This window comes from Rattus norvegicus, chromosome 12 (genome assembly GCF_021556685.1).
Source record: "Rattus norvegicus strain SHRSP/BbbUtx chromosome 12, alternate assembly SHRSP_T2T, whole genome shotgun sequence".
In the NCBI taxonomy this organism is placed as follows: Eukaryota; Metazoa; Chordata; class Mammalia; order Rodentia; family Muridae; genus Rattus; species Rattus norvegicus.
Window position 1 is genome coordinate 28225894 of NC_141545.1, and position 20891 is coordinate 28246784.

Sequence of the window (20891 nt, forward strand, 5' to 3'; positions counted from 1 at the left end):
ACCCACTGAGCAATCAGCCCGCCCAAGGAAAAGATGTAAGAGGCAGCCCTGCCTCAATGCTGATGCACCTTCCTCTCTTCTTCCCCGAAGGGCCACCTGAGTGAGGGGTATGGACAGCTCTGCAGCATCTACCTCAAACTGCTGAGAACAAGGATGGAGTACCACACCAAAGTGAGCATCTGTCTGCATTCTCCATGGCTCCGTTCCTAACCCCCACTGCTTCTTTAAGCCCCGCCTCCCTCCCCCACAGCTCCTACAAGCCCCGCCCCCCACTGTTCCTACAAGCCCTGCCTGTCTCCAGCCTCACTCCTTCAAGCCCCGCCTCCCTCCCCCACCTCTCCTTCAAGCCCCGCCTCCCTCCCCCACCTCTCCTTCAAGCCCCGCCTCCCTCCCCCACTGCTCCTACAAGCCCCACCCCCCCACTGCTCCTACAAACCCCGCCTCTTTCCAGCTGCACTCCTTCAAGCCCTGCCTCCCTCCAGCCCCTCCTTGGCCTTTATTAGCACTTTGAGAAGCGGGCTGAGGCCTCAGGAAGTGGGGATGCTATAGCCCATCTCTGTGAGGGGAAATCAACGGATAGAACAGCTCTATGAAGGAACCGGGGATGGGTTGTTCTGCTCCTCATTTCACAAATAGGAAAATGGCCAACATCTAGTGGGAGTTTTTCCCTGGGAGAAATTGCAAACATTTATCTATCTAGATGTAGATATAGATATCTAGATATAGATATAGAGAAAGATAAATAAACACACACATATGGAGACAAACAGACAGAGAAAGAGAGAGACAAAGAGTTTGTGTGTTGTCTACATATATGTATGTGCACCATGTGCATGCAGTGCCCTAGGAGGCCAGAAGAGGGCGCAGGCAGCAGATCCTCTTGAAGGAGAGTTATAGACAGTTCTGAGGTTCCCTGGTGGTGCTGGGACTTCACCTACCTCCTATGAAGGAGCAGCAAGTGCTGGTAACGGCTGAGCCGCCCATCCCTCTTGGCCTGCTGTTTTGGATTGTTCGTTTATTGGTTTATTGGTAGCTCAGCGGCCATCATGTGAGAGTCAGCTCTCTCAGGGCTGGGAAACCGGCTCAGAGATTAAGAGCACACAGGCTACTTTTTTTTTTTTTTTTTTTTTTTTTTTGGTTCTTTTTTTCGGAGCTGGGGACCGAACCCAGGGCCTTGCGCTTCCTAGGTAAGCGCTCTACCACTGAGCTAAATCCCCAGCCCCCACACAGGCTACTTTTAAAGGAGGAGTAGGCCCAGTTCCCAGCACCCACACTGCAACAGCCATCTGTCATTGCAGTAGGGGACCCACTGCTCTTTTCTACACTCTGAGCACCAAGCATGCATGGTGTATATTCATCCGTGCGAGCAAAACACTCACGCACATAAGTAAAAATAAATCTTAAAAACACTCTTTTAGATCCAAGCCGTGGTAGCACACACCTTTAGTCTCAGCATTTGGGAGGTAGAGGCAGGTAGATCTCTGGGAGTTGGAGGCCAGCCTGGTCTGTAGAGCGAGTTCCAGGACAACTCAGGCTACACAGAAAAACCCTGTCTAGAACCACCCCCCTCCAGAAGAGTGATAAAGCAAAAATGGGTGGAGCCTCGTCTTGTTCTAGCTCCAGGTCAAAGCGTTTACTCTGGAATTTAGAAGCCGCTTGCTGCAATGGCCACCTCCCTCTCTATAATCTGCTCACGTGTCCTATGGTGTACAGCAGCTGAGGCAGAAGGATCACTTGAATTCAGGAGGAGATGCAGCTAAATGGACAGACTGCTTGCCTAGCATACCTGAGGCCCAGCACTGCGTAAACCTAGTAGAGTGGGTGTATAACCTGTAACCCCAACACTCAGGCTATAGCGACAGGAGGATCAAAAAGTTCAACGATTCCCTTAGCTACATAGTATGTTTCAGTTCAGCCTCAGCTAACTGGGACCCTGCCTCAAAACAAAACACAGAAACCGCTTGAATCCACTGCCCGGTGTCTCCTGGGCTCACATGAGCTCACAGAAGCAGCTGTGGTAAACTGCAAGGCTGAGGAGATTGATTGGGAATCAGAAGGGACAATGATAAGTGAGTGGGAGCTGCCCAGGGATTCCAGAGGATTGGTACATGTAGGTCTCGTTGTTCCTTGGGAGAACATGCTTAGAATGTTCCCGGGCTCATGTTGTAAGGGAGGAGCCTTCAGCTCCAAGGGAGGAGCCTTCAGCTCCAATGATGGGTATTGCTTACTACGTGTTCTTTCCTGGGAGCATTAAAGGATCTGTCTGTGTTTATGAGGTCATATAGACTGATCTTGTCTTCCTCAGAAGAGTGTAGCTGACACGGGATGTGCTACCTACGTAATGTAGGCAGCTTATGTCCACACTTGTCTCTTTGGGCTACACAGGAGCTCTTTTTTCTTTTTTTCTGAGGTACCAGGGATTGAACCTATGTCTTTGTGCTTGCTAGGGAGCCACTGTGCCTCTAATAGTACTCTCTCCCCTCTGAGCTACATCCTCAGTCTTCACATGCTTCCTTCTGTCTTCTTTCCCTCAAATTCCTTACAGAATCCCAGGTTCCCGGGTAACCTCCAGATGAGCGACCGGCAGCTGGATGAAGCTGGGGAAAGTGATGTTAACAACTTGTAAGTGGCCATCTTTCTGCCCCAGGCCCAGTAGGGAAGTAAACTTTTTTTTACCCCCCTGGTCAAGGTGAGAGGGTCTGACGGAAGGAGACAGAGGCTGGGGTGACCAGTAAGCCCCGTGGGTAACTAGTCCTTGGGGCCAGTTACCACTAGTGCTGATTCCATCTGGGATGCGGACCAGGTGTATTTCACTGTGGCTTCTTTGTCTTAGACTCCACTTTCTAACCTAAAACTAAGCACTATCATCTCTCTTTTTCCCCTATGGAACATTGAGAGGCTTAGTCTTTTAAGTAATGTTCATAATATATGCTTAGGAGGAAACTGTGGTGTGTGCATAATGCAGGAATACACCAGAACACACCTGTGTGCACATGGGAACCCTCAGCGTAGGAAAGTAGGACAGAGCATGGGGGTGGTTAAAAAACAAAACAAAACAAAAAAAAACCTGGCTTTGGTGGCTGGGGGCATGGCCCAGTGGTACCACCTGCCTAGAATCCCCCAATGAGGGGCTGGGGGCGTGGCTCAGTGGTAGAGCACCTGCCTAGAATCCCCCAGTGAGGGGCTGGGGGCGTGGCTCAGGGTAGAGCACCTGCCTAGAATCCCCCAGTGAGGGGCTGGGGGTGTGGCTCAGTGGTAGAGCCCCTGCCTAGAACCCCCCCAGGGAGGGGCTGGGGGCGTGGCTCAGTGGTAGAGCCCCTGCCTAGAATCCCCCAGTGAGGGGCTGGGGGCGTGGCTCAGTGGTAGAGCCCCTGCCTAGAATTCCCCAGTGAGGGGCTGGGGGGCGTGGCTCAGTGGTAGAGCACCTGCCTAGAATCCCCCAGTGAGGGCTGGGGGCGGGGCTCAATGATAGAACCCCTGCCTAGAATCCCCCAGGGAGGGGCTGGGGGCGTGGCTCAGTGGTAGAGCCCCTGCCTAGAATCCCCCAGTGAGGAGCTGGGGGTGTGGCTCAGTGGTAGAGCCCCTGCCTAGAATCCCCCAGTGAGGGGCTGGGGGCGTGGCTCAGTGGTAGAGCCCCTACCTAGAATCCCCCAGTGAGGGGCTGGGGGCGGGGCTCAATGATAGACCCCCTGCATAGAATCCCCCAGTGAGGGGCTGGGGGCGTGGCTCAGTGGTAGAGCCCCTGCCTAGAATCCCCCAGTGAGGGCTGGGGGCGGGGCTCAATGATAGACCCCCTGCCTAGAATCCCCCAGTGAGAGGACTGGAGTTATAGCTTATCTGTATCCTTAGCATGTGCCATGTCATGGGTTTCATTCCCAGCATTGGGTTGGGCCATTGAGGGAGAGTCAGGCCTATAGACTTTAATTGCTGTTTCTTCTTGTGTTAGTTTCCAGCTCACAGTGGAGATGTTTGATTACCTGGAGTGCGAACTGAACCTCTTTCAAACTGGTAAGTCTCTTCCCTCTTACCTGAGGCAGGTTGTCATGGGGATCAATCTCCTGATTCCCAGCCTGATTGGCCTTGGTCCAGTTGGTCCAGCCCCTTTGTTGTTGGTCTTTTTGTTTTTGTAATGAAGAAAAGCCCAGGCCGGCCTCACTCACCGCAGTCCTCCTAGCCCAGCCATCTGAGCATAGGGAATGCAGACTTGCACTGCTATATCCATCTGGCCGAGCCCTGTTGGTCATTGCAGAGAGCCTCGAAGTAGACCTGTCACACCAGGCTCTCTCCTTGCAGGCAGAGGTGGATGCTTTTGTACTTTTCTTTAGGTCCATGTGCATCTGGCTCCAGAGTGCTAGGACTAAAGGCATGCGTGCCGGGTTGCTTCTGCACATTATTGAGGGAAGTTACTTCCTTCCAGAAGCCCCCAGAGATTATTTTCCCCTTTTGTCAGCCATTGGATAGTGGCCATAGTCCTAGCTGGTCCTGTCTGGGAATGGAGCTGGTCTTTTCTAGAGTGCTTGCCTACCATGCACACAGCCCTGGGTGTGTATATAAGACTGGATTTGGTGGCACAATACCTGTAATTCCAACACTCGGGATTAGAAGTTCAGGGACATCCTAAACTCCTAATAGGATGGGGATCAGCATGGCTGTGTCAAAGAGTATCTAAGTGGGTTCGGTCCCCAGCCCCGAAAAAAAAAAAAAAAAAAGAGTATCTCAGAATGACAGCAGGATTTACAGGCCGTCCACAAGAATTGCAAGTTGGGAGGCAGAGACAGGGAAATCAATAAGTCTTGCTGGCTAGCCAGCTTAGCCATCCTGGTGAGCTCCAGGACAGTAAGAGACCCCAACATCCGTCCCTTCTCTACCACCCCTCACTTAAATTTGTTCTGTTTTGTTTCCTTGAGACATGGTCTCGCTGTGTAGCTCTGGCTGTTCTGGAACTAGCTCTGTAGAACAGGCTGGCCTCGAACTCACAGAGATTTCCCTTCTCCTGCCTCCTGAGTGCCAGGATTAAGGGCATGCACCACCACTGCCCAGCTAGATTTTTTTAAAGAATTATTTATTTATTTTATGTATATGAGTACACTGTCGCTGTCTTCAGACAGCTGAAGAGGGCATCAGATCTCATTACAGATGGTTGTGAGCCACCATGTGGTTGCTGGGATTTGAATTCAGGACTTCTGGAAGAGCAGTCAGTGCTCTTAACCACTGAACCATCTCTCCAGCCTGCAGCTAGATTTTTTTAAATCATATATGCATGTGTGTGTGTGGGAGTATATACACATGAATGCTGTTGTTTGCAGAGGCCAAAAGAGGGCATCAGATCCCCTGGAGCTAAAGTTACAGATAGTTGTAAGGTACTCTGCCCTGTGCTTACTCAGGCCCCCAGTAAACTCCACACACGTGGAGGCTACAGGGAAGTCCTGTGTGACTGCATTATGTAGTCTCCAGGCTCAGTGGGCAGCCAGTGCAAGAAAGACAGTCAGCTTTTCCACGGGGGGGGGGGGGGTGTGAGGGTGAGATGACGGCCTATAGCGAGTTTCTCCACTACCTGAGTTGAGGGTAAAGTAATGTGGGTGGACGCTAGGAGTAAGCCATTGAGGAAAAGTCTATAGCACAATTGCTAGAGTGCTTGCCTAGCATGCATGAAGTCCTAAGTTCAAATCCTATATAAACCATTCATGGTGGCACATACTTCTCCCAACCCCGAGGTGGTAGCAGTAGCAGGAAAAAAAAAGAAAATGGAAATATGTTGAGTGTTTCTGATCAGCTTGTGAACAGTCTTTTGGTTTTCTGAAACATGGCTGTCCTGAAACTTGCTCTGTAGATGAGGGTGGCCTTGAACTCAGAGATCCACCTGCGTCTGCCTCCCAAGTTCTGGGAGGCACAGTAAGTCTGGTTGTGTATCATGGTCCTGCTTCTGCCCTACCGTGGCGATTCCTACCTCACTGTGGTCTCTCTCCCCATCTTCCTCCACAGTGTTCAACTCCTTGGACATGTCCCGCTCGGTGTCTGTGACCACAGCTGGCCAGTGCCGCCTCGCCCCGCTCATCCAGGTCATCCTGGACTGCAGTCACCTCTATGACTACACTGTCAAGCTGCTCTTCAAGCTCCACTCCTGTGAGTATGACAGTCTCGGCTGTTTGTATCAGGCTAGGCACAAGGTCCCCAGCCTCAGCAAGTTCTCCGAGGTCTGCAGGCAGTGCCCTCAGTTCCCTTGGCCTTTTGCTCTGGTCAAAAGGACCTTTAGCTCCCAGTTATCTCAGAGTGAAAGGGAGTAAGCCAAACTTTAGATTCCCCAGCTCAGCTCCCGTCCTTGCAGTCCGTGTGTCTTAGGATGGTTCTCTTTGTCTACCTCCACCTCCAGCTCGACCATTCTCCAAAGATATGGGGTATTCTTAGACACATGTGCAGTGGCTAATATAGTGACCTCCAAATCATCTAGCAGCAGGGCTAGTGTACTAGCTCAGTGGTAGAAAATTTGCTGGGAAGTCCCTAGCTGAGGGTATGGTTTATGGTACAGCATTTAGTAGAATCCCCCAGTGAGGGGGCTGGGGGCATGGCTCAGTGGTAGAGCCCCTGCCTAGAATCCCCCAGTGAGGGGCTGGGGGTGTGGCTCAGTGGTAGAGCACCTGCATAGAATCCCCCAGTGAGGGGGCTGGGGGCGTGGCTCAGTGGTAGAGCCCCTGCCTAGAATCCCCCAGTGAGGGGGCTGGGGGCGTGGCTCAGTGGTAGAGCCCCTGCCTAGAATCCCCCAGTGAGGGGGCTGGGGGCGTGGCTCAGTGGTAGAGCCCCTGCCTAGAATCCCCCAGTGAGGGGCTGGGGGTGTGGCTCAGTGGTAGAACACCTGTCTAGAATTCCCCACGGAGGAGCTGGGGGCGTGTCTTAGTTGTTGAGATCTTAACTAGCAAGCATAATGCAGTGAGTTCAATCCCCGCAGTGCAGAATGATGAAATACAGGTGGATGTGGCGGCATATGCCTACAGTCCCAGCAGGAGGCAAAGGCAGAAGGTTCTCTGCCAGTTCAAGGCCAGCCTGAACTACATAGTACATTCTTGGCCAGCCTTGTTTACACAGTAAACTTTCTTAAACACAAGATACTCTCTTAATAAACAGATCACAGTTGATCCAAGACAGGGAGGGAGGGAGGGCTCTGCCCAGCAGCAGATCCTCTGCACCTTAACAAAGCGTAGACTGAGAGCTGCTGGTTTGCAGAAGTGCTTATCCTAATTAACTTCTCTTTAAAATTTGGGGCAATGGAGCAGACTGGCAGGGGGTTAAATGCAGAGTGGCATGGAATAGAGGTCAGCTGGCTGGGGCTAGAGGTGTGCAGGATGGTGGCTCCGGGGAAAGGCACTTGCCACCAAGCCTGATGACCTGAGTTCTCTTTCCAGAGCCTACGTCATGGAAGGAGCACGAGTTGGTCTTTGACCTTCACACATGCGTGTGGATACAGGCGCACGCCCATCCGACCAATCCCTTGCTTTTAAATTTGGAGGAGCAGGCTGCTCTAGGGCCATCTTGGATAGCTGCCTCACACCATTCAGAATTCCCCAGACGAGGCTGTTATAAACCCTCACTGGCAGCTTTTAGGCAAGTGTCCTAGACCAGTGAGTCATGCTCTCAGGCCCCTCATTGTCAGATGCCAAGGTGGCCAACCTGAAGAATGCCCACAGCATGGTGGGAAACCTAAAACCTTGTAGATATGAATGGACGCTATTCAGGTTTCATATCCCAGAACGGACAGTGGTGTGCGGCTGAGCTGTGGCTTTAAGTACCATAGTCCCAGAATTCTGAAGATTCAAGAAGAAGGGAAATTTATTGTCAACCAGGGCTACGTGGTGACTCCAAGGCCTGCCTAGTTGACGTAGCAAATCCCTGTCTCTAGGGGAAAAAGATAAAATTAAACTTAAAACTGTATGCACATACAACAGACAGACAGACAGACAGACAGACACACACACACACACACACACACACAAAACGCCTGCATACCCATATCCACGTGGAACAAGTAATATTTCATAACAGTTGACTTACAAGTAAACAACCTGGTTGTGTTTTTTTTTTTACATTTATTTATTTATATGTTTATTCGTGTGTTTGTTTTGGATCATGCTTGAGTGTTCGTACACGTGTGTAGAAGTCAGGAGACAGTTTACAGGAGTCAGTTCTCTCCTCTCTGTCATATGGGTCCCAGCAAGGAAGCTCAGGTCTTCAGGCTTGGCAGCAAGTGCCTCTACCTGGAGCCGCTCCCCAGCCACACCTGGTTATTTGAAACTGGATGAGAGAAGCAATCACTGATTAATCTGGGGTCATTTCCCTCGAGGGTGCCTGCAATTTGCTCTTCCAAGATTAGAAGCGCTTGGGGCCCTAGGGTTTACCTCCAGGAAGCAGAGAGGGTGGGCCAAATCCCAAGAGCCTGTTGCTTAGAAACAAATTACCAGCAGGGGGTAAGCCCTATTGGACAGGGCTTTCCTTAACGGCAGTTGTGGAAACCTGCTCCCCAGCCCCTTCCCCCCAACCACATGACCAGGGCTTGTGGCCCACACCTGTAATCTCAGCCCTTGAGATGTAGAGGCAGGAGAATCAGATCAGCCTGGATTACATGTCAAAATATAAATAGATATAGATATGTGCTGGAGAGACAGCTCAGCAAATTAGTAGAACTGACTGCTTTTTCTGAGGATCTGGGTTTGATTCCCAACATCTACACGGTGGCTCAGAACCATCTCTAACTCCAGTTCTGGTAGACCCAACATCCTCTTTGAACTCTTGAGAGCATTTCATTCACACTGTTCACAAACATACGTGAAGGTTAAAGACTCATATGAACGAACAAAAATAGATTTTAAAGTAGTTAAATAAAAATAAATACCAAGTATAGGTGAACTTATTTCTACTTATGTAGTTTTCTTTTGTTTATTTGAGAGAGTTTTTGTATATACCAGGTTTGCCTTGAACTCAAAATGTAGCCCAGGATAACCTTGAGTTCCTAACACTCCTACCTGCTCCCATAAAATGGGATTACAGGCATAAGCCACCAAGCCACCTTCTGTTGTTAATGTATTAGTGTGACATCAGTCAGTTTAACATTTGTCAGTTATTAGCTGTATTGATACTTATTTGTGTGCTGTAAAGGAACATATACATATACTAGACAAGCACTTTACTGCTGAGCCACACCCCCAGCCCCTCCCTGGAGCATTCTAGGCAGGTGCTCTACCACTGAGCCACGCCCCAGCCCCTCCCTGGGGCATTCTAGGCAGGTGCTCTACCACTGAGCCACGCCCCCAGCCCCTCCCTGGGGCATTCTAGGCAGGTGCTCTACCACTGAGCCACGGCCCCAGCCCCTCACTGGAGGATTCCAGGCAGGGGCTCTACCACTGAGCCACGCCCCCAGCCCCTCACTGGGGGATTCTAGGCAGGTGCTCTACCACTGAGCCACGCCCCCAGCCCCTCACTGGAGGATTCCAGGCAGGGGCTCTACCACTGAGCCACGCCCCCAGCCCCTCACTGGGGGATTCCAGGCAGGGGCTCTACCACTGAGCCACGCCCCCAGCCCCTCACTGGGGGATTCTAGGCAGGGGCTCTACCACTGAGCCAGGCCCCAGCCCCTCACTGGAGGATTCTAGGCAGGGGCTCTACCATTGAGCCAGGCCCCCAGGTCCTTTACTAGGGGATTCTAGGCAGGGGCTCTACCACTGAGCCACAACCCCAGCCCCTCCCGGGGGATTCTAGCAGGTGGTTTACCTCTGAGCACTTTATAACATTTTCAGCTAAAGTTAGTATTTCACTCAGTTATTCGTAATTCTTACCCAGTTTCCGTTTTTCTAAGATGGGATCCCATAACTCTTAGTCACTGCTTCTTCTTTGGCACATTGTAGCTGTGACAGCTTGTCAGACTTCCTTTGTTTTTGATGGCCTTGACAGGTTTGAGTTCCGGTCATGTTTTTTTTTAGTGGAATCTTCCTCAATTCAGCTTTTACTGGTTTTGTTCTCTATAGAACTGAGATTAGGGTTTTTGGAATTAAGTCCAGTTTCTACCCTGGGTCTAATTGTATCCTTTTGGTTTGTTTTTGAAACAGTGTAGTCCTGGCAGACCTTCAGGTCGCTATCTGCCTGCCTCAAGGTCCTCACTTCTCCCTGCCTCATACCCCACCCCCAGACAGAGTTTCTCTGTAATAGAGCCCTGTTCGAGATCACGTTGGCCTCTAACTATGACGATTTGCCTTCTCTTGTCTCCTGAGTATTGGTATTAAAGGCGTGTCTCACCATGCCTGGCACGTTCAATACCTTCACAAATGAGATTTATACATGAAATTTGTGATTATAGCACTCCTTCAAAAACAATTAAAAACAAAGCTTGTTGGAATTTTTCTGTAATCACAGACAAGAGGATAGTCAGAAGTTCCAGGCCAGCCTGGCCTGTCTTGTGAGTTCCAGGACAGTCAGGGCTATGGTGTGAGACTGCGTCTCAAACAAGTCAAGAGAAAACACAGTATGGTGGCAGGGTTTGTTGTTCTGGGTAGAAGAGATGCTGAGGCAGGAGTACGGCTTATGTCCAGGAGTTCAGGGATAGCCTGGGTAACATACTAGATTCATGTGTCAGAAAGAAAAAGGAGGAGCTAAAAGGAGGGAAGGAAACTGGGGGAAAGGACAGGGGACCTCAAATTGGTAATAAATCAAGTCAAGCCAGGTGTGTAGCCCGTTGCTCATAATCCCAGCACAGGAGAAGGAAGCAGAAGGCTCATGAATTCAAAGCCAGCCTGGGCTCCAGCAAGACCTTCTCTCAAAATTAAATCCAATGACCCATAGTTGAAATATGCAGCCTCTCGTGGTCTTCGACTTGAAGGGACCTCAGAAAAGCAACTCCTTGGTCAGGCATTGACCCTGAGGGACTAGTTCTTGTGCAGTCTCACAGAATTAGCCACAACCTATAGCCTAGGATGCACCCCACTTCTGAGAGAGAACCCCGCTCCCACTTGCCCTCCTCAGTACTACAGTTGATGGAGACACGGCTTCCCCAGGGATGCGATCTCTATCCTGTTCAGCCCAGAACAGTAAAGTGGGAGAATGCAGAAGCTAAGCATCCTGCTATTCCTGTGGGGTTTCCTCAGATACCAAACCTCAAGGGCATCTCGGGAGAGCTAGCCTAGGAAGGCTGCTGGCTCCTCCCTCAGCCCTGACGCGGCTCCACTTCCGCGCTCCCGGTCTCCATGCTCCATGCTCCTACTGTTTTCCTCCAGGTCTTCCAGCTGACACCCTGCAGGGCCACCGAGACCGCTTCATGGAGCAGTTCACAAAGTAAGTGGCCTTAGGGAAGGGAACGAAATCCAAGTAAAACACATCATCCGGGGCTGGGGTAAAGTGCCAGCAGCCTAAGCGTGGGGACCTGAGTTCAGATTCCTAGAACTCATGGAAAAAGCCAGGTGTGGCTGAGCACCTCCGTAACGTGGGAGACAGAGCCAGTGGGGCCCCTGAGGCTCAGTGGCCAGCCATCCTAGCCGAGCGTCGAGTTCTAAGCTCAGTGACAGACCTTGTCTTAAAATCAAGTGGAGAGTGGGAGGAAGACATCTGGCACTGACTTTACCTCAGCATGCGCATGGCATATACATGCCCGTGGTCATCTATACACAGACACACACAAATACAAACACATGCATACTGTGGTGGTTTATATATGTTTAGCCCAGGGAGTGGCACTGTTAGAAGGTGTGGCCTTGTTGGAGTAGGTGTGTCACTGTGAGTGTGAGCTTTAAGACCCTCCTCCTAGTTACCTGGAAGTCAGTATTCTGCTAGCAACCTTCAAATGAAGATGCAGAACTCTCAGCTCCATCTCTAATGCTGTGCCTGCCTGGATGCTGCCGTGCTCCTGCCTTGATGATAATGGACTGAACCTCTGAACCTGTAAGCCAGTCCCAGCTAAATGTTGTCCTCATAAGAGTGGCCTTGGTCGGGGTTGGGGATTTAGCTCAGTGGTAGAGCGCTTGCCTAGCAAGCGCAAGGCCCTGGGTTCGGTCCCCAGCTCCGAAAAAAAGAAAAGGAAAAAAAAAAAAAAAAAAAGAGTGGCCTTGGTCATGGTGTCTGTTCACAGCAGGAGAACCCTAACTTCAACACCGACAAACATACACACTCAGGGGTCTTCCCTCTTCAGTTAAACCTCTGTGGAGAACCTGGAGGTGTAGTGGTACGCATCTTTAGTCCCAGCCTTTCAGATCTCTGTGAGTTAGTGACCAGTGTGGTCTGCATGGTGAGTTCCAGGAGAACCAGGCCTGTGTAGAGAGACCCTGACTCAAAAAAGCAAAGCCAGACAAACAAAATCTCTGTGGCCACAACCCCACAGATATGACCTGGGTGTGTCTCTTATGTAATTTTAATTCCAGGGAAGTGAGCAATGCAGATCACACCCCCACCCTACCCTCACCCCCCCATATCTCTTGTTTTTTCTTCCTTCCCCTTCTCCGTTGGCTCCTCCCAACCATATACCACCCTTCTACTTAATGTTCAATGTCTATAAATATTTAAATCTAGAGCCTGTCTAGTAGAAGAAATATGTAAATACTTGGCTGACTCTGGTTTATTTTACTTAGATTAATAATATCCAGTTCCCTGCACCTGACATCCTTTTAAAAATAATCACATTTATGTATTCTGTGTGTGAGTGTGTGTGTGTACGTGTGCACATGTGCACATGATTCCATGGAGCATGCATGAAGGCCAGAGAGCAATCTTAGTCAGTTCTCTCCTACCATGTGAGACTCAAGGATCTAATTTAAGTCTTATGCTTGGTGGCAAATTTCTTTACCCACTGAGCTATCTGGCCCACCCTGTAATTTTTTCATCTTTGTAGCTGAATGAAACCCTATCTTGAACGTAGACCACCTTCTTTTTATCCCTTCATCTGTAGATGGACTTATAAATCCGCTTCCGTGTCTTGGCTACTGTGAATGGCACCACAGTGCACATGTGTGTGCAGGTATGTCCTTGCTGGGTGTTGAATTAACATCCCTTCAAGCATATACCAAGCCTTGTTACAGACGGACCATAGTCTTTTGAGATCCTTTGAGTTCCACTGTGGCTGTACCACTCTACCTTCCTGCCAACAGTGTATTAAGATTCTTAACCCATATTCTCACCGCCATGTTTGTTTTCTTGAGAGAAAAACCTCTCGGTGTGGTTTTAATTTGCATTTTCTTGGTAGCTGAAGAAGATAATTGAGCCATATATATGTATGTGTGTATGTATCTATGCATGTACACATATGTGTATATGTGAATACATTGGTGTCTTGTTTCATGTCTCTTGTCATAAGATACCCCCACATAAGGCAACTTAAGGGCAAAAGGGTTTCTTTGATGGAGAGCTCCGAGTTATAGTCTGTTCTTTCAGGGAAGTCAAGGCAGGAACTTGTGGCATAGACACACATCTTTCCATGCGGAGAGAGAATGGACGCATGCATGCTTGTTGCTCAGCTGGCTTTATCTACTCCAAGGCCCCAAACTAGGGAATGGTGCTGCCCACAGTGGGCTAGGTCATTCCACATAAAGTAAGACAAATCAAGACAATCCCCCACAGTCAACTTCATATAGACAGTCCCACAATGAGCCTCTTTCCAGATGATTCTAAACCCTTCGTATTTCCTCTTTTGTGAATTGTTTGTGTGTGAGGCAGCCATCTTGACTTAGTTTGTTTTCCCTGTCCACGTCTTCATCCTTGACCAAGGCTTCTAAATCCCTAGCTGGTGCTTCACTTACTCATTCCCTCAGGAGAAGTCCAAGGACAAACACAGGGTCGAACTAACCCCCGAGTTTCCTCGTTCCACGGAGAAGTCTGGTGCACGTCCTATGATGAATGACTTACTAAATCCTGGGAGACAGGCCCTGAGGCTGGTTTCCTGGAATGTGAAATTCCAGTAGCTTGCAAAAGCACTAAGTTCTATTACTGTTGGCACCAACCCAGAGAGCTGGGACGTGTGGTCATCTCATTTAATTCCTTCCACTTCCTACCCCCCCCGTACCCCCCAGCTTATGAAAGCGTCTTCTGTGAGCAGCTGCTTCATTTTCTCTTCCACGCAGAGGCGAATGTTCTGGAAGGTCTCGCTGTCCTGGAGTTCAGGGATAGGTGTAGCAATATTACAGGGACATTTTAGTCTTGGGGTCTGATAGGCTGTGGTGAGACCCTGCCCTAGTTGACGGTTGAACAAACAGAAGGTCTGAAGGTCCACGTTGCAGCCAAAGTCTCCTGGAGCTTCAGCTCCTCCTTTCTGCCGGCTTTCTTGGTCTATGTTTTTACTAAGATTAGAGGCTTGGCAAGGAGGGAAGTGCTTTCTGGGGCTTGGCGTTTGACTCAGTCGCACAGAGCATGTGTGAAGCCCTGGGTTGGAACCTGTGGCCCTGTGGAGTAGCCTGGGAGAGTGAATGGGGAATGGGATAGGGATGAGTAGAAAAAGAAATAGAATACAATAGAGAAGAAAGGAAGGCACAGGAGAATAGAGAACTATGGGATGGAATGTAATGAATAGATTAGAATGTTACTTTTCCAGATGCTATAATAAAATGCATGGCAAGGCAGCCTAAGGGAGTTTGAGGGTGCAGTCATCGTGGTGTGAAAGTACTGGTGTGTTTTAGTTAGGGTTTTGTTGGTATGAAGAGACACCATAACCAAGGCAACTCGTATAAAGGAAATCACTTCATTGGGGCTGGATTACAGTTTCAGAAGTTGAGTCCATTAGCATCCTGGTGGGAAGCATGGCAGTATGGAGTCAGACCGGGTACAGGGGGAGCTGAGAGTTCTCCATCTGGATCCCCAGGTGGCAGGAAGAGGGTGGGAGTCACTGGGCCTAGTGTGAGCTTCTAAGACCTCAAAGCCCTACTCCTAGTGATGCACCTACTCCAACAAGGCCACACCTACTCCAAGGCCACACCCACTCTGACAAAGCCGCACCCACTCTGACAAAGCCACACCCACTCCAAGGCCACGCCTATTCTGACAAAGCCACACCTACTCCAACAAGGCCAGACCCCTAACAGTGCCACTCCTTATGTGCCTAGCCAGTGTCTGCCATAGGGAAGCAGGGGAGAGATGAATGCTCTTTTTTTTTTTTTTTTTTAAGATTTATTTTATTTATTATATATAAGTATGCTGTAGCTGTCTTCAGACACACCAGAAGAGGGCATCAGATCCCATTACAGATGGTTGTGAGCCACCATGTGGTTGCTGGGATTTGAACTCAGGACCTCTGGAAGAGCAGTCAGAGCTCTTAACCACTGAGCCATCTCTCCAGCCCCGAGATGAATGCTCTTATTCAGTCACTTTTTTCTTTTTATTGATTACTTAGTTATCTATCTATCTATCTAGTTAGTTAGTTAATTAGTTATTGGGTTTTTTTAGACAGGTTTTCTCTACGTAGCCCTAGCTGTCCTGGAACTTGCTCTATAGCCCAGGTTGGACTCAAACTCGCAGAGATCCGCCTGCCTCTGTTCTGGAGTGCTAAGATTAAAGGCACGCACCATCACCGCCCAGCTTCAATTTCTCTCTCTTTTTTTATTCAGTCCATGATCCCAGCCCATGTGGTGGTACTATCCACATTGAGGGTGGATATTCCCACCTAAGTTAACCCAATCTAGAAACACCATCGCAGGCATGTCCAGATGTTTGTTTCCATGGTAACTCAATCTCATGAAGCTAACCATCAAAATTAACTCTTGTGAACAGGACAGCATAGTACAGGATAGACTCAAAGGCTGGAGAGATGGCTCAGTAGTTAAGAGCATTTGTTGCGGGGCTGGGGATTTAGCTCAGTGGTAGAGCGCTTACCTAGGAAGCGCAAGGCCCTGGGTTCGGTCCCCAGCTCCGAAAAAAAGAACCAAAAAAAAAAAAAAAAAAAAGAGCATTTGTTGCTGTTGCAGGAGACCCACGTTTAGTTTCGTCTCCTGCATCAGGTGGCTCACAACTTCCTGTAACTCAGCGTCATGCGGATCCATGGCCTCTGGCTCACCTGTCCTCATGTGCACATACCTACACACACGCACATACCTATATATGCACACATACACACACGCACACACATACACGTCTACACACATGCACACACACATACCTACCCACAGGCACATACACCCTCATCCACACACACATCTACACACATCATGCACATACACATATACCTACACACAGGCACACACACTCACACACACATCTACATACATCATGCACACACACATATACCTGCACACAAGCACACACACATACACACACGCATACATACATACACACATACCTATACACACTCACACACACACACACACAAACATACATACATACATACATACATACACACATACACACATACATACATACATACACACACATATACCTACACACAGGCACACACACATACATACACACACGCATATACCTACACACACATATACCTATACACACATACATACATATATACATACATACATACATACATACATACATACACACACATATATCTACACACAGGCACGCGCACGCGCGCACACACACACACACACACACACACACACACACACTGGATCCTGGAGGCAGTGGGTAGGTTTCTGTGAGTTTGACGCCAACCTGGTCTGCAGAGTGAGTTGGAACCAGCCAGAGCTACACCATAAGACTCTGTCTCAAAAACAAAAAAGAGAAACAGAGGAATAGAATAGAACTAAACTGAGGTATGTAGGCTAGAAGAAGAATATTAATCTCTGCCTGGCTCTATTTATCCAGGGTTACGGCTTGGTACGGGCAGGCCATGCCTCTGTCTCGAGGGTTTGAGTGGCTCCCTGATGCCTGGAACCTGGCTGACTACTTGGAGTTTCTGTTCTAACCTGGTGATGAGTAGTTCAGGAGCGACAGAGGGCTCCACATTAGTCAGTAAACTTCCCTCCCTGTGGCTCGCTGCCTCTCAAATTTGGAGAAAAATCACCTCCCTTTAATTTCCTCTAAATGAACTCTTCCACAGAAGAGAAATCTGCCAAGAGCAGTGTGATATTTCACAACTGTGAGGAAATGAGTTTGGGGATTTGGGCTTGTCATTGTGATGAAATGCCTCCCAAAAGTGACTTAGGGCAGCAAGGGTTTACTGTGGCTCACAGTCTGAGGAGGTCACAGTCCATCACAATGGGGAAGGTGTGGTGGCAGGAGCTTGGGCCAGTCGGTCGTGTTGCAACTGCAGTCAGGAAGCACATGTGTATGTAGACCAGAGGACAACTTGAGGGAATCAGTTTTCTCCTTCCACTTTGTGGGCCCACCCTGTGGAAATGCCCTCATAGACACACCCAGAAGAGTGTCCCCATGGTGACTCCAAACCCCATCAAGTTTTCTTTAAGATTGGCCATCTCTGAGACTGTCGAGTCTTCGACAAGTTACTATTTTCTCACCACTGGTGGCTGAGAATTCACTATAAAAGACTGCAGTTGGTGCCAGCATGGTGGCGCAAGCCACTGATCTCAGCACTCCGCAGAGGCAGGCGGGTCTCTGAGTTCAAGGCCAGCCTGGTCTACAGAGAAAGTTCTAGGAGAAGGAACCCTATTTCAAAAAACAAAACAGAACAAACTAATAAGACTTCAATCTGTTACATCATTTTTGAGATTTTTATTTTCATTTATATATGTGGGTGGTGTGCGGGGGGGGGGAGAGAGAGAGAGAGAGAGAGAGAGAGAGAGAGAGATGGGGGAGGGTTGTGTGTGCCATAGGAGCGCGCATGTGAGGTCAGAGGGCAGCTTCATGGAGCCAATTCTATCTTTCCACTTTATGTGGGTCCCAGGATCAAACTCAAGTCCCCAGGCTTGCTCCATGACATGACAGAATGCCTTTACCTTACCCACTGAGCCATCCCCCTGCCTCTGTAGTATCATAATCGAATTCTGGCATTACGGAGGCGAAACCACCAACAGTTTGGGCCTTTAAGGTGACAGAGGGTGGGGATACTAAGGAGGTACAGCCAGCCATATTCAGCACCCCTGAATTCCTTCTACACTCCCAGGTTGAAAGATCTGTTTCAGCGCTCCAGCAACCTTCAGTACTTCAAGCGGCTCATTCAGATCCCCCAGTTGCCTGAGGTAAGTGTGCCCATTGGCTGTGCATGGCCTCCGCAAGGCCGCTGAGCGTCCTTTAAAGTCTCCTCTCGCTTCTCCAGAATCCACCCAACTTCCTACGAGCCTCGGCCCTGTCCGAGCACATCAGTCCTGTGGTGGTGATCCCGGCTGAGGTGTCGTCTCCAGACAGTGAGCCCGTCCTGGAGAAGGATGACCTCATGGACATGGATGCCTCCCAGCAGGTAGAGACCCCGTGCGACAGGAACTTGGCCCTTCCGGAACAGACAAAAGGATAGCAGCGGCTCCTAGATTAGATGTGTATCTGCTCAGATTAGGTCTGCTCAACTTTATTATTTGGAAATGGTGTTTCACTATGTTGTCCCTGCTGGTCTCAAACTCCTGGGCTCTGGAAATCCTCCTGCCTCTCCTCTAAGATGGGTGCAGCTACTTGGGCATGCCCCAGTGCCTAGCTGGATTCGTCTTTCTCATAACCAAGCAGGAGCTTAGACTGAGCCCCCTGCATTTGGGCTCCTGGAATGTTCTTAGCTAGGTCTCGGTCAAATCAACATAGCGATTCTTGGTACCAGTGTGGTCATTCATGCTGCAAATCACAGACCTTGGGAGGTGGAAGCAGAAGAGGAGTTCAAGGCCAGCTTCAGCCACGTAACAAGCACATAGTGAGACCCTGTCTCAGAAATACAAAGGGCTAGAGGCTCTTGCAGGGGACCTGGTTTTGATTCCCAGCATCCACAAATGAGCTCACGACCATCTTTTTTTTCCTGTGTGTTTATTTTTTGTTTTGTTTTTGGAGAAGGGTTTCTCTGTGTAGCCTTAGCTATCTTGAAACTCACTCTGTAGACCAGGCTAACCTCAAACTCACAGAGATCTGCCTGCCTCTGCCTCCTAAGGGCTGGGATTAAAGGCATGTGCCACCACCAACTGACTTCACAACCATCTTTGATTCTGGTCCTAGAAGAGCCCACACACGTCCTCTTTTGACCTCCGTGAACACCAGGCACAACACTGCATGCAGACAAAACACTCATACGTATAAACATAAGTAAATCTTTTAAAATGTTTTATTTCATAACAAGGAAAGAAAAACAGGAAGAAATGAACCAAGCAAGGCAGCATACACTTGAATTCCAGTATTCAGGAGGTCAAAGCAAGTGGGTATTTCTATGAGGTTGAGGACAGTTTGGTCCATATAGCGAGTTCCAGGCCAGCCAGAGCTAAGTAGGGTAAAGTAAACTGTGGAGTATAAAGTAAAGTAATAAATTGTGTGCACCTCCCCTGCACCTCCCCATTGCCCATAGAACTTTCTAGGTCTCTGACTTGTGCTTCCCCCTTCCCCCACCCCACCGATCCCTGCAGAGTTTGTTTGACAACAAGTTTGATGACATCTTCGGCAGCTCGTTGAGCAGTGACCCCTTCAATTTCAACAATCAAAATGGCGTGAACAAGGATGAGAAGTGAGTCCAGGCTGGGTGGAAGCACGTGGTCGAGAAATGAAGTTAAGCTGCCCCAAGAGGAAGGAATTCTGTGTGTGTGTGTGTGTGTGTGTGTGTGTGTGTGTGTGTGTGTGTGTGTTCTCTTTTAAACCCCTTTAAATTGTTCTGGAATGGAGTTGCTGCACACATCTGTGCCATTAGTGTCTAAACGGGAGGAGAAGTCAGTTCTCTCCTTCTACCGCATGGGTTCCAGGGATCTGAGGAAGATTGTTAGGCTCAATGACAAACATCTTTATCTTCTGAGCCATCACTCCAGCCCTGTTTTTCTGTGAGTTAAGAAATAATGACAGAGGGGCTGGAGCGATGGCTCAGTGGTTAAGAGCACTGACTGCTCTTCCAGAGGTCCTGAGTTCAATTCCCAGCAACCACATGGTGGCTCACAACCATCTGTAATGAGAACTGATGCCCACTTCTGGTGTGTCTGAAGTATACTCATATACATAAAATAAATAAATAAATCTTAAAAAAAAAAAAAAAGGAAATAATGACAGAAACAAAAGTCCATGTTGTGGTCAATAGAGATGCAATTTTTTTTTCTCCCCAAATATTTTCCGTCACCAGTCAGTTGAATGCACAGGTACAGAGCTGCAGAGGAGAAAAGCTGACGGTAAAATTTATACTGCAAAAAATTACTATTATTATTCATGGGTCTCGAGATGTGGCTTCATTAGTAGCATGTCTGTTTGGCATGGGGGATACCCCAGGACTAAATAAAGCAGGTAGGTACAGTAGCACATGTTTATAATTCTAGAACCCCAGAGGAAGGGAGAAAGGGTAGTGTAGGGGGTGGGGAATAGAAACAATCTTCCTCCAATGAGTATCTTTTACCAAGAAAAGTTTGTTTTTGTTTTCTTAAGAGAATGGTCCCAATTAACACCAGCTTTGACCTCCAGTCTCCCGACTTACATGGAGGAAAAACATAGTAACACCAAGCCTGTATTTCTTTCCTCAGGGACCACTTGATTGAACGCCTCTACAGAGAGATCAGTGGACTGACAGGACAGCTGGACAACGTGAAGATTGAGGTGACTCTAGGATCCTTCTGTGCTTGGGTTTCAACAACATGTGGCACATGGCATTATTGTGGTCTCATATTGTGTGGACCCCATGCTAAGACGGGCTGATTAATAGACGTGCTGTCGGGGTTGGGGATTTAGCTCAGTGGAAGAGCGCTTGCCTAGGAAGCGCAAGGCCCTGGGTTCGGTCCCCAGCTCCGGAAAAAAAAAAAAAAAAAATAGACGTGCTGTCTTAGTCAGGGTTTCTATTCCTGCACAAACATCATGACCAAGAAGCAAGTTGGGGAGGA

General features: G+C 48.9%; 1 protein-coding gene across 15 annotated transcripts in view; it reads left to right on the plus strand.

Moving 5' to 3' along the window:
* Hip1 (huntingtin interacting protein 1) overlaps positions 1–20891 on the plus strand; it is a 134483-nt gene that overhangs the window by 86378 nt on the left and 27214 nt on the right. For 12 of the 15 annotated variants that reach the window (NM_001415756.1, XM_087577665.1, XM_087577666.1 and 9 more), the window contains 9 exon segments: positions 91–171; positions 2546–2622; positions 3947–4008; positions 5983–6123; positions 11253–11310; positions 18023–18098; positions 18176–18316; positions 19449–19546; positions 20538–20610. In NM_001415756.1, the coding sequence (NP_001402685.1) occupies positions 91–171; positions 2546–2622; positions 3947–4008; positions 5983–6123; positions 11253–11310; positions 18023–18098; positions 18176–18316; positions 19449–19546; positions 20538–20610 (807 nt within the window). 15 annotated transcript variants of the gene reach the window in all.